Below are 14440 nucleotides of genomic sequence, written 5' to 3'. Positions count from 1 at the left end.
CTATCTCTCCATCTGTTTGTGTCATCTTTAATTTCTTTCATCAGTGTCTTACAGTTTTCTGCATACAGGTCTTTTGTCTCCTTAAGTAGGTTTATTCCTAGATATTTTATTCTTTTTGTTGCAGTGATAAATGGGAGTGTTTCCTTAATTTCTCTTTCAGATTTTTCATCATGAGTGTATAGGAATGCAAGAGATTTCTTAGCATTAATTTTGTATCCTGCTACTTTACCAAATTCGTTGATTAGCTCTAGTGGTTTTCTGGTAGCATCTTTAGGATACTCTATGTATAGTATCAGGTCATCTGCAAACAGTGACAGCTTTACTTCTTCTTTTCCAGTTTGGATTCCTTTTATTTCTTCTTCTTCTCTGATTGCTGTGGCTAAAACTTCCAAAACTATGTTGAATAATAGTGGTTAGAGTGGACAACCTAGTCTTGTTCCTGATCTTAGTGGAAAGGGTTTCAGTTTTTCACCATTGAGAACGATGTTGGCTGTGGGTTTGTCATATATGGCCTTTATTATGTTGAGGTAAGTGCCCTGTATGCCTACTTGCTGGAGGGTTTTTATCATAAATGGATGTTGAATTGTGTCAAAAGCTTTTTCTGCATCTATTGAGATGATCATATGGTTTTTCTCCTTCAATTTGTTAATATGGTTTATCACATTGATTGATTTACATATACTGTAGAATCCTTGCAGTTTTCGGATAAACCCCAGTTGGTCATGGTGTATGATCCTTTAATGTGCTGTTGGATTCTGTTTGCTAGTATTTTGTTGAGGATTTTTGCATCTATGTTCATCAGTGATATTGGCCTGTAGTTTTCTTTCTTTGTGACCTCTTTGTCTGGTTTTGGTATCAGGGTGATGGTGGCCTCATAGAATGAGTTTGGGAGTGTTCCTCCCTCTGCTCTATTTTGGAAGAAGGATAAGTGTTAGCTCTTCTTTAAATGTTTGATAGAATTCGCCTGTGAAGGCATCTGGTCCTGGACTTCTGTTTGTTGGAAGAGTTTTAATCACAGTTTCAATTTCAGTGCTTCTGATTGGTCTGTTTATATTTTCTTTTTCTTCCTGGTTCAGTCTCAGAAGTTTGTGCTTTTCTAAGAATTTGTCCATTTCTTCCAGGTTGTCCATTTTATTGGCGTAGAGTTGCTTTTAGTAATCTCTCATGATCCTTTGTATTTCTGCAGTGTCAGTTGTTACTTCTCCTTTTCCATTTCTAATTCTATTGATTTGAGTCTTCTCCCTTTTTTTCTTGATGAATCTGGCTAATGGTTTATCAATTTTGTTTATCTTCTCAAAGAACCAGCTTTTATTTTTATTGATCTTTGCTGTTGTTTCCTTCATTTCTTTTTCATTTATTTCTGATCTGATCTTTATGATTTCTTTCCTTCTGCTCACTTCGGGGTTTTTTTGTTCTTCTTTCTCAAATTGCTTTAGGTGTAAGGTTATGTTGTTTATTTGAGATGTTTCTTGTTTCTTGTGGTAGAATTGTATTGCTATAAACTTCCCTCTTAGAAGTGCTTTTGCTGCATCCTGTAGGTTTTGGGTCATCGTGTTTTCATTGTCATTTGTTTCTAGGTATTTTTTGATTTCCTCTTTGATTTCTTCTGTGATCTCTTGGTTGTTAAGTAGTGTATTGTTTAGCCTCCATGTGTTTGTATTTTTTACAGATTTTTTTTCCTGTAATTGATATCTAGTCTCATGGCGTTGTGGTCGGAAAACATACTAGATACGATTTCAATTTTCTTACATTTACCAAGGCTTGATTTGTGACCCAAGATAGGATCTATCCTGGAGAATATTCCATGAGCACTTGAGAAGAAAGTGTATTCTGTTGTTTTTGGATGGAATGTCCTATAAATATCAATTAAGTCCATCTTGTTTAATGTATCATTTAAAGCTTGTGTTTCCTTATTTATTTTCATTTTGGACGACCTGTCCATTGGTGAAAGTGGGGTGTTGAAGTTCTGTACAATGATTGTGTTACTGTCGATTTCCCCTTTTATGGTTCTTAGCATTTGCCTTATGTATTGAGGTGCTCCTATGTTGGGTGCATAGATATTTACAATTGTTATATCTTCTTCTTGGATCGATCCCTTTATCACTATGTAGTGTCCTTCTTTGTCTCTTGTAATAGTCATTATTTTAAAGTCTATTTTTTCTGATATGAGAATTGCTACTCCAGCTTTCTTCTGATCTCCATTTACATGGAATATCTTTATCCATCCCCTCACTTTCAGTCTGTATGTGTCCATAGGTATGAAGTGGGTCTCTTGTAGACAGCATATATATGGGTCTTGTTTTTGTATCCATTCATCCAGTCTGTGTCTTTTGGTTAGAGTATTTAATCCATTTACATTTAAGGTAATTATCGATATGTATGTTCTTATTACCATTTTCTTAATTATTTTGGGTTTGTTTTTGCAGGTCTTTTCCTTGTCTGTGTTTCCTGCCTAGAGAAGTTCCTTTAGCATTTGTTTTAAAGCTGGTTTGGTGGTGCTAAATTCTCTTAGCTTTTGCTTGTCTGTAAAAGTTTTAATTTCTCCATTGTCGTCGTCGCATCTGAATGAGATCCTTGCTGGGTAGAGTAATCTTGTTTGTAGGTTTTTCCCTTTCATCACTTTAAATATGTCCTGCCACTCCCTTCTGGCTTGCAGGGTTTCTGCTGAAAGATCAGCTGTTAACCTTATGGGGATTCCCTTGTATGTTATTTGTTGCTTTTCCCTTGATGCTTTTAATATTTTTTCTTTGTATTTAATTTTTGATAGTTTGATTAATATGTGTCTTGGCATGTTTCTCCTTGGTTTTATCCTGTATGGGACTCTCTGTGTTTCTTGGACTTAATTGACTATTTCCTTTCCCATATTAGGGAAGTTTTCAACTGTAATCTCTTCAAATATTTTCTCAGTCCCTTTCTTTTTCTCTTCTTCTTCTGGGACCCCTATAATTCAAATGTTTGTGCATTTAATGTTGCCCCAGAGGTCTCCAAGACTGTCCTAAATTCTTTTCATTCTTTTTTCTTTATTCTTCTCTGCAGTAGTTATTTACACTATTTTATTTTCCAGGTCACTTATCCGTTCTTCTGCCTCAGTTACTCTGCTATTGATTCCTTCTAGAGAATTTTAAGTTTCATTTATTGTGTTGTTCTTCATTGTTTGTTTGCTCTTTAATTCTTCTAGGTCCTTGTTAAACGTGTCTTGTATTTTCTCCATTCTGTTTCCAAGATATTGGATCATGTTTACTATCATTACTCTGAATTCTTTTTTAGGTAGACTGCCTATTTCCTCTTCATTTGTTTGGTCTGGTGGGTTTTCACCTTGGTCCTTCATCTGCTGTGTGTTTCTCTGTCTTCTCATTTTGCTTAACTTACTGTGTTTGGGGTCTCCTTTTCGCAGGCTGCAGGTTTGTAGTTCCTCTTGTTTTTGGTATCTGCCCCCAGTGTCTAAGGTTGATACAGTGGGTTGTGTAGGCTTCCTGGTGGAGGGGATTAGTGCCTGTGTTCTGGTGGATGAGGCTGGATCTTGTCTTTCTGGTGGGCAGGACTGCATCCGGTGGTGTGTTTTGGGGTGTCTGTGACCTTATTATGATTTTAGGCAGCCTCTCTGCTAATGGGTGGGGTTGTGTTCCTGTCTTGCTAGTTGTTTGGCATAGGGTGTCCAGCACTGTAGCTTGCTGGTCGTTGAATGAAGCTGGGTCTTAGCGTTGAGATGGAGATCTCTGGGAGAGCTTTCGCCATTTGATATTACTTGGAGCTGGGAGGTCTCTGGTGGACCAATGTCCTGAACTCAGCTCTCCCACCTCAGAGACATCGGCCTGACACCCAGCCAGAGCACCAAGACCCTGTCAGCCACACGACTCAGAAGAAAAGGGAGAAGAAAAGAAAGAAAGAAAGAAAAATAAAATAAAATAAAAAATAATTAGTAAAAATTTAAAAATTAAAAAGTAATAAAAAAAAAAAGAAAGAAACAAAGAAGAGAGCAACCAAACCAAAAAACAAATTCACCAGTGATAACAAGTACTAAAAACTATAGTAAAACAAAAAACAAAAAATAAACCAGACAGACAGAACCCTAGGACAAATGGTAAAAGCAAAGCTATATAGACAAAATCACACAAAGAAGCATACACATACACACTCACAAAAAGAGAAAGAGGAAAAATACATACATAGCTATATATTAAAAAAAAAAAGGAAGAGAGCAAATCAATAAACAAATCTACCAATGATAATAAACTCTAAATACTAAACTAAGATAATCATAAAGCCAGGAACAAATTAGATGTAGAAAGCAACCCCAAGTCTACAGTTTCTCCCAAAGTACACTGCCTCAATTTTGGGATGATTCGTTGTCTATTCAGGCATTCCACAGATGCAGGGTACATCAAGTTGATTGTGGAGATTTAATCCGCTGCTTCTAAGGCTGCTGGGAGAGATTTCCCTTTCTCTTCTTTGTTCGCAGAGCTCCCGGGGTTCAGCTTTGGATTTGGACCCGCCTCTGCGTGTAGGTCGCCTGAGGGCATCTGTTCCCGCCCAGACAGGATGGGGTTAAAGTAGCAGCTGATTAGGGGGCTCTGGCTCACTCAGGCTGGGGGGAGGGATGGGTACGGATGTGGGGCGAGCCTGCGGCGGCAGAGGCTGACATGACGTTGCACCAGCCTGAGGCGCGCTGTGTGTTCTCCCGGGGAAGTTGTCCCTGGATCACGGGACCCTGGCAGTGGCGGGCTGCACAGGCTCCCGGGAGGGGCGGTGTGGATAGTGCCCTGTGCTTGCACACAGGCTTCTCAGTGGCTGCATCAGCAGCCTTAGTGTTTCATGCCTGTCTCTGGGGTCCGCGCTGATAGCCGTGGCTCTTGCCCGTCTCAGGAGCTCGTTTAGGCGGTGCTCTGAATCCCCTCTCCTCGTGCACCCCAAAACAATGGTCTCTTGCCTCTTAGGCAGTTCCAGACTTTTTCCCAGACCCCCTCCTGGCTACCTGTGGCGCACTAGCCCCCTTCAGGCTGTGTTCACGCTGCCAACCCCAGTCCTCTCCCTGGGATCCGACCGAAGCTGGAGCCTCGGCTCCCAGCCCCCGGCCACCCCGGTGGGTGAGCAGACAAGTCTCTCGGGCTGGTGAGTGCTGGTCGGCACCGATCCTCCATGCGGAAATCTCTCCGCTTTGCCCTCTGCACCCCAGTTGCTGCGCTCTCCTCTGTGGCTCCGAAGCTTCCCCCCCCCGCCCACCCCCCCGTCTCTGCCAGTGAAGGGGCTTCCTAGTGTGTGGAAACTTTTCCTCCTTCACAGCTCCCTCCCCGAGGTGCAGGTCCCGTCCCTATTCTTTTGTCTCTGTTTTTTCTTTTTTCTTTTGCCCTACCCAGGTACGTGGGGAGTTTCTTGCCTTTTGGGAGGTCTGAGGTCTTCTGCCAGCGTTCAGTAGGTGTTCTGTAGGAGTTATTCCACATGTAGATGTATTTCTGATGTATTTGTGGGGAGGAAGGTGATCTCCATGTCTTACTCCTCTACCATCTTGAAGGTCTCCCCCAAAACTCTATTCTTCTATCAATTTAAACCACTATAAAACTCTACATATCAGGATACTAGAGTCAGAAGATCTGGTTGGGATCCTAATTTCTTTTATTGGCTGTGTGACTATGGGTGAATAAATCTTTCTTTAGTTTGTTCCTTCAGTGTTGAAATTCTGGAAGAGGGAAACTCTATATTGTGAGGAATGTAAGTGGGCTTGGGAGTGAGCCTTTCCAATGAGCCCATCTCTGCTCTTTCTCATATGATCTTTAAAAATTAAGATGGCTGGCTCCCTCCCCCAGACACTGTGACCTGGGCGTCAGGATTTTTTGTTTTTTCATTGAAATATAGTTGATTTACAACATTCTGTTAGTTTCAGGTGTACAGCAAAGTGATTCATATATATACACACACACACACTCTTTTTCAGATTCTTTTCCATTATAGGTTATTAGGCCAAAGGATTTTTAAAAGCTTCCAGGTGACACTAATGTGCAGCAAAGTTTGGGAGCCACTGTGATCACTATGATCAACTTTGTACCTGCTAATTCCACATGAGGACCTATGTCATTTGCAAGTTCAGGTTTTTTGTTTGTGATAAGAATTTTAAAAACTAGAAAATCAATCCTTTTTTTCTTTTTTTTATTGAGTAGAGTTGATGTATGTATGATATTGTGTAAGTTTCAGGTGTACAACAGAGTTATTCACAACTTTTAAAGGTTATATAGAAAATCAATTATGTTTTAAACCAGGGTCACAAACTAAAATGCCTGCAGGAGCCAGGAAGCCAAAGTGAGTGGTGGGACTGCAACACTTGTCTAAGTTGGCAGGGGCAGCTCTGCTCCAGCTGCTGTTGCCAGGCAGAAATTGTCAGTTTTTCTCATTTTTCTATAAAATCCGGAAATCTATATCTTTATATGAAACTTTCCACTTTTTAAATTTTGCATCATATATTATTTTATACGCTAAGTAAAACATGTCTGTGGGCAGATTTGGCTTGGGAGCTGCCAGTGTGCAACTTCTGTTTTTAAACTTGGTTCTCGCAGGACCAGAAGTGTACTAATTGCATCATCAACATATGTTAAAGTTGGCATTTTTTCTTTGCATTAGGTCTAGTAGGTATATGGACTTCCCTTAAGTAAGTTTTGTCTTTCATATTAGATTATTCTATGATTTGAGGGCCTCAAACTTTGATAACTTCACTCACTCCTATCACTCATTCCAGCAGGGTGGTCCCCACTGAGGGGTATGCTGTCATTTCCATTTTGATGGTGAAAGCAGTGGCATGTACCCCAGAGTACATTCAGACGGAAGAACCCTGCTCTCATGCTTGGAGTGCCAATCAAGACTAGATTTTCACACATATAATGCCAAGTTCCAGAAGATTCCCTGGAGATATGACCAGGATTTGAAATGTGATTCACCAGTGGCAAGCCGAGCAGAGGCAGGTGTGGAAGGGCACCAGAGAGGCCTAAAGCACCTCTGTGTTTCCAGGGGTACCAAAATCTCTAGAAGACTACTTCTCAGTTTTGTTCCATTAATTGAAAAGTTCTCAGTTATTCACATGCAAGATGCCTCTAAGTGAAATAAGAATAATTCATGTTCACACTTCTGTTCATCTCAAAGAAGTCACTTAACAAAAAAAGCTGGAAGACATAATTTATATTGCGTGATAATAATGTAGTTATGTTAGGATATCATGATTAAAATACCTGTTTTGGAGGAAACCTCTAATTTTTTTTCTGCTTTTTGGATTATTTTTAGATCATGGTGCTGGAAATGGAGTACAGAACCCAGAAGAAGCAGGCATGGTTTCAGAAGAATTCAAATGGGCATCCAGAACTGAAAGTATAAAATTAAGTGGAAGGGAAAGACAATTAGACAGTTCCACAAGCAGTTTAAGAACACAACCAAATCCTCAGCTCTGGGAAGAAGGCCCAGAATTACCACCAATTTATAGCTCTTTAGCACCCACTAGTGGGCATTTGTTAAGCAATGAGGACAAAACGGAAAGGAATGACAATCAGTTTACAAACTCTCACAGTCGACCAACACCCCAAATTCAGCCAGTAGGAAATGTGGCACAGTTGCATAGTGTCACGCCTGTAAAGTTGTGTCGCAAAGAGTTACGTCAGATTTCTGCCTTGGAACTGTCGTTACGAAGTTCCAGTCTTGGAGTTGGGATTGGATCTATGACTGCTGATTCCATTGAAGTAGCTAGGAAAACGAGTGACTTAAAAACTTAGGCATTTAATAAGAAAAATTTTAATTTAGTAGGTGGGTAAGATTCCTTTTTCTAATCTGTTAAAAATTAAAGCTTAAGCTCACTAGCTGTTCCCTCAGGATAAAAGAAGGGGAGGAAGTAATGCCTAATCTTTTTGTATACCGTGGATATGTATATCTTCTATAGTATATTTGAGGACTTTTAATTTGTATTTCTATAATAACCAAACACATGCTTTATCAAGTAATGGAACATTTAAATGTTTCCACTTCTAAATTTGCTTAAAATTTTTTCCAGGCATATTTGAAGAATAAAACTAAGAGTAGAATAATAAACTAAAATATCCATCAAATGTATATTATTATATAATATAAAAGTATATTATTAAGTGTATTATTATATTATAAAAGTATGTTATAATACAATAATTATAATATAAATTTATATTGTTATTCTCAAATACAAGGATATTTTGTTATTTTTTTAAAAAACAGTTAAATATTATACCAGAGAGAGAGTCACCTGCTGTGTATGTTTTGGCTGAAACAGCTGAAAATTTGTGCCAGAATGCACTTTATGGGCTAAGGCAACTGGCTAGGTTTAGGGATTAAGGTTAATTTAGGGTCCTCAGAGGCTGAGTGATCATTCTTGACTTTTTTTTTTTTTTTTAATAAATGTATTTATTTATTTTTGGCTGCGTTGTGTCTTCATTGCTGCGCGCGGGCTCTCTCTAGTTGCGTCCAGTGGGGGCTACTCTTCGTTGCGGTGCGCGGGCTTCTCCTTGTGGTGTCTTCTCTTGTTGTGGAGCACGGGCTCTAGGCACATGGGCTTCAGTAATTGTGGCTCACGGGCTCTAGAGCGCAGGCTCAGTAGTTGTGCATGGGCTTAGTTGGTCTGCGGCATGTGGGATCTTCCCAGACCAGGGCTCGAACCCGTGTCCCCTGCGTTGGCAGGCAGATTCTTAACCACTGCACCACCGGGGAAGCCCCCCATTCTTGACTTTTTAAACATGGTCTCTGCTCTTTTTTCTGGAATTGCTTTTAGAGTATTATATTATTGGTTTGCTAATATTATGGAATATAGGTTTATCATCTCTCTCCTGCCCTATCTATTCAGCATATCTCTCATTATGCTACTAAAATTGGGAGAAATGAATACAGTTCCATGGAATAGGGAAACAAGGATAGAATAACACTAAAGTATTCTAACATATCAAGGAAAAGGTATCTGGTCATATGGAGTACACCTGTAAAGCTTGACATCTAGCCAGAGGATCTTTAGCTAATAAGTTGATGGGCTTAATCTGAGATTTTTTTCCTCTACAACCTGGTTAGTCAGGCCTGTACACAGGCCGCCCAGATTGCACGGGGGTTGTAAATATGTAAATGAAATTTTTTCTTCAAGATATTTTTGGTCTAAATCTTATTATATAATGTAAACCTCAGTTTGGAATTAAGAACTCAACATTGCTTTGCCCAACAAATTTTTCATCATATTTTTCAATCACAGAAAACATTTCATTATAATGACCAGAGGTATGATTTTGTTACTTATGTTGTTATTTTTGTTACTTTTCCAAACTTTTACTTGTAAAATAAAGTTTTTTCTTAAACCAATTAATGTTTGGGGTGGGCAGTAGCAAAATCACCCTGATTTATGGAATCTTACTCCATGAGAGTAACCCACTTTATTACTGACTCCAACTTTTCCTACCTGATGCTAAGTTTTTTCTTTTGTTCTTTCCTTTGTTGCTATTGACCCTGACCATCTTACCTAAGACCCAGACTGTTGCCCTGTGCTCAAAGACTGTTTTCCTTTTCTAGTTTCTAGCCCCTAGGAAGTAGGGTTCCTTGGTCTTACTGGTAAAAAAGAAGTTTCCTATAGGAGAAGAAAACCAAACCAAAACAAACTTCTAAGTTGGTGAATAGTTTCTAGATCTCTTAAGTATGGTATTAAAACTCATTTGAATTATGGGTTAAATAGACTTCTGTGGACTTAACCTGGAAACGGAACCACAAATTATAACTTCGGCCCAAAGAGAAACTGTTTCAACCAACAAATTTACAAACCAACTTAGAGATTTTATTTTTAACAGGGACTATTTGAAGTCAGATTCTTGTTTTCAGCTAGTTTTCTCTTTTTGCCTTTGGTTTATATGATATGTATTTAATATATATCCTATATAATGTGTGTTTTAGATAGATAGACAATGGCAAAAGGCCAGTGCCTTAGCAAAGCACAGCAATCATATATTTATTAATATGTACATATTTATTAATGAAGCCCCTAATTTTAAGTTCCTTATAAAATTAAATAATAATTTAGAAATAATTCATATAAGAATGTATTTTGACATTGGAATTCTGCTTGCCCAAGAAATGGACACATATTTGCTTTACCTGTGGAAAATATAAACACATTTTCTAAAAGCCAGCTCACTAACAAAGCAAAAAAATTTATATTAAACCAACAATGAGTAGCTTTGATAATGCAAATGTGAACTGACATCTAAATAACAAAGGTACAATTTTTTTTCTTCCTTTTGGTTAAACATACATCCTTTATATGCTATGATAGATTTCAGATAAATACTCAAACAAACACATATAAATAATGTCCTGGATAATATATTCTGGGAGTGAACCTCTTGTCTTTCTAGTTTAGTCAGTGCACTCACAAAGGAAAGAAAAATTGTCATCTCCCCCAAGGCAAGTTCAATTTTTTTTACATTAACTAATAATAAATTTACCCTCTGTTTCACATGCTCTCCTTAATCTAAACATTTTGTCATTGTTTGCCTTTTTGCGTGTATATGAAATATGTCTGTGGGGTTTTTTTTGTTCATTATTTTTTTTCCACCTATAACAGAGCATTTGGAAAGAAACATATTTGCCTCCATAAAGTACTAGTTCTTTCCCTAACTCCAGAGTGTTGTAGATAACAGAGTCGGAGACTTCTATGAGTATGGGAACTATGGGTGGTAAGAACATCAGTGAAGGTGCTTTTGTGCTTCAATGTTTGCTTTCTTTTGCTAATGTTTCCCCCCGCCTTAGTTCTTCGTATCTTCATGAACTCAGTGTCCAAGAAGTCAGCAAAAATATACATATGATCTTCAGTAATGTGGACTTTATTGCCATTGGCTTGTTTGTAATAATCCAGGTCAATAAAGTGATAAATGCTTATTTAAGAATGGGCGTCTTATATTTTAAAACAAAGTGTCATACTAAGTCTTAGAATGAATTGCTAAGAAGTCAAGTCCTTAGTGGGAGTTTGGTTCTATAGTCAACACAAATTCTCATGCATTAAATGCAAGTGTGGGGCTTCCCTGGTGGCGCAGTGGTTGAGAATCTGTCTGCCAATGCAGGGGACACGGGTTCGAGCCCTGGTCTGGGAGGATCCCACATGCCGCGGAGCGACTGGGCCCGCGAGCCACAACTACTGAGCCTGCGCGTCTGGAGCCTGTGCTCAGCAACAAGAGAGGCCGCGATAGTGAGAGGCCCGCGCACTGCGATGAAGAGTGGCCCCCACTTGCCGCAACTGGAGAGAGCCCTCGCACAGAAACGAAGACCCAACACAGCCATAAATAAATAAATAAACAAATTAAAAAAAAAAATGCAAGTGTGACATGTTTTGTCCTTTCATTTATTTCCTTAGGCACATACTTGTGATTTTATAAAACACTGGAGTATGAATAATGAAAGCTCAGTGTCCACTCATGTCTACAATTCCTCTCTCAACTTCACTGGAATTTTTTAAAGTATTCATTATGTATATTTTACATTTAAAGATATAACAGGCTGCAGGCTGCCTTGATAAGTATTGATAACATATTTTTTCTATGTTTATATTTTCAAAAATTGAAAATAAAGTTGAGAGTGAGATCTTGTCACAATAAATTTCTCAAATGCATTGGGTATGTAGTATTTTGAGCTCATCTGGGCAGTAGTGTTCAAAGGGTGGTTATGGGAGCATCTTTCTAATGGGGAGGAGTATTTTATCACTGTCATTGTTTACCTTGATGCTGATAATAAGAAGTAGACTGACTTTTCATAAGTTTCATTGTTTTAAAATTCTCTACAAACAATGCACCCCTTAATGCCTGCATCAGGGGTGACTGCTTCCATTCCTTGCTTTTGGAATGCAGTACATACGTGGCACCGAATACTAGAGTGGTGTTTGATTTTTATAATGGCCTTCATGTTGACACCAACAATACCTCAATGTGGTGGTAGTTAGAACAAGAGAAATTATAAAAAGAAAGCTCAGAAAAACTTGATGTTATAATGTTGGCTTTTGATATTTTGCATAGTTCTTATTTGTCCCTTTTTATATCTTTTTTCCTAGGAATGTCCACAATGAATCAACAGAATTGTCACTATTGTAATTTAACTGAACCCAAATATATTGACTTAGATTTAGGTATTAGGTTCTACTGGTAAATTATTACACAAAACTCTACTGAGTTATCTCTACAGTACTCAAAGAGAAAAACAGAACAATCTCACAGACTTTGTTATAATGAGCAAGATCCTTATATGCCCAAGGAACAGAACCATTCACAACAGAAGAGTAGAAAACTGAACATCTAAAAACTTGTGTACTTACGATTTTTGGAAATTTAAAACTCCATTTATTAGTAAATACTTGTGTAATTAAAGTAGAACAAAAGAAATGCATCTTGAAACAATATTTGCATACTGTATTGTGTTTTCAAGCTTATTACAGTATATACAAAGCAAGGTATGATTTTTCAAGTCCAAAGTGGTAAATATTGTTAGAATTTATTTGATCTGAGGGGTCTCTTAAAAGAACCACTTCTTGAACCCTGCCCCAAGTAACAACAACAAATTATAAGCAGATGATAGCTTACTTACCCCTCACTCCCCACAGTGTTCCAGGATTCAAATAGCTCTGATAAAAACAGAAGAAAAAGAGGTTTATTTTAAAGTATTCCATAGGCCAGCAAGGAATTTTCAAAAATGTTTTGAGAGAATATATTTTATTTCTCTTGAAATAACATAAATTTAACTTCGCTCTTTGGCTATCTCTATACCCTAAAGAATACTCCCAGTTAGTATTGAATTTGCCATTTGAAAATATACATCCCAGTTTTTAATACTGATCTCTCTTCCTATGATTACTATTAATTCAGGATTGTATGAAAAAAAGCCACCCTAGACAGAATTTGAATGGAAATTGTGGAGCCATTCAATAGAGAATTACAAGAAACATTAGTTTTAAATAAATTTCATCAGTTGTAACATAAACTGAAGAATTTAAGTGAAGGACTTAAGTGATTTTACCGGTGAAGAACCGTGGAGAGTATGCAAAAACAAACACTGTAGGCAGAATTGACAGGATTTATCTTTATAAAACAATACTTAACCATTTCGTTTAATTTTTCTCTCTGCTAAAATATCCCTGAATTTGTCTCCTGAAAAATCTTTGGCTAAAAGACTTCCATTCATAATTACAAACCAGCAGCTCTTAGACTGCCTTGAGAGGCTGAACTGATGTTATTCATTTTTGTTTGTGGCCTGCGTTGGTATTTCATTGTTCACCATGAAAACGAGTAAGGAGTTAATCTGAATTGAATTGATTTATAATTTTAATAATTTATAAGTATTATCAAAGTTTTGTTGTTACTTTCTAGCATGATTATTTTTTCCTAGATCGGGAAAAGGGCAAGGTATTTGTATACTGAGGTGCCGGTCTTCTTTTGAAATTCATACCCATCACCTGGGGGTTGGGCCGCATTTAAATTGTTCCATTGGAGCCTGGAAGTAAGCCTGTCTGTTTCACTGGACATTTTCCCTAGGTGTCACTAGCTGTAAGACAACCAGAACATGATCAGGATGACCCAGGTTATAATCTTATTAATGGAGTACCTTAAATAATTATATTTTCTAAAACACCAAACAGCCATTTTTTAAAAAAAAAACAATTTATGAATCACTCCCTTGCATTTAAAATCGAAATCTTATTTTTCAAATGCAACTCTAATTATTTAATAAATTATTTGGTAGTGAAACTACTGTTTTTACTACATGTAAATAGTTTGTTGCTTTATCAAATAAATATATAAAAGCACTTTGAAAACTAAAGCATCATACATGTTTATGATAGAATTACAAGCAGGTTTTCCATAGGGTTGGTTGTCAAAATGTGATAACTTTTTAGCACAAATGTGGTTGCTTACTTTATATATATATCAAAAAACATTTTCAAACAAATTCTCAGAGTTTTCATTATATATGTTAGCAACAGTAGAAATAACTAGTCTCTGGAAAGTTTCATGTGAATTCAATTCTCACAAGAAAATATTTTAAAGACTTGGCTGAGTCTATTTTTATAGGCCTCAGAAGTGCTTCATGACTATTTCTTTGATTTATAAACAAAAAATTTGTTTTTACTGGGTTTTTAACCACCAGTTTTTGGCCATTTGTTACTTATTTCTTTAGTAACAATTACATTTTTTTGTTATTGATGAATTCTGGCTAGAAATAACTTTTCTGGGACTTCCCTGGTGGTGCAGTGGTTAAGAATCTGCCTGCCAATGCAGGGGACACGGGTTCAAGCCCTGGTCTGGGAAGATCCCACATGCCGCAGAGCGACTGAGCCTGTGCGCCACAACTACTGAGCCCGTGTGGCACAACTGCTGAGCCCATGCGCCGCAACTACTGAAGCTGGCACGCCTAGAGCCCGTGCTCCGCAACA

General features: G+C 37.8%; 1 protein-coding gene across 8 annotated transcripts in view; it reads left to right on the top strand.

The window, feature by feature from the left end:
* Positions 1 to 12399, top strand: part of KIF27 (kinesin family member 27) — a 95433-nt gene extending 83034 nt beyond the window's left edge. For 7 of the 8 annotated variants that reach the window (XM_082469591.1, XM_082469586.1, XM_082469584.1 and 4 more), the window contains 2 exons: positions 7264 to 7776; positions 12068 to 12399. In XM_082469591.1, coding sequence (XP_082325717.1) covers positions 7264 to 7745 — 482 coding nt within the window. In that variant the 3' untranslated portion in view covers positions 7746 to 7776; positions 12068 to 12399. Of the gene's footprint in view, positions 1 to 6724; positions 6890 to 7263; positions 7777 to 12067 lie in introns of those variants that run through there. The other variant, XM_082469589.1, reaches the window with a different exon arrangement.
* The last annotated feature ends 2041 nt before the right edge of the window (positions 12400 to 14440 follow it).

The sequence above is a fragment of the Balaenoptera physalus genome, assembly GCF_965194825.1.
Source record: "Balaenoptera physalus genome assembly, chromosome: 7".
Classification (NCBI taxonomy): Eukaryota; Metazoa; Chordata; class Mammalia; order Artiodactyla; family Balaenopteridae; genus Balaenoptera; species Balaenoptera physalus.
Note: the sequence above shows the minus strand (reverse complement) of the source record. Positions and strands in the feature narration are given on the sequence as shown.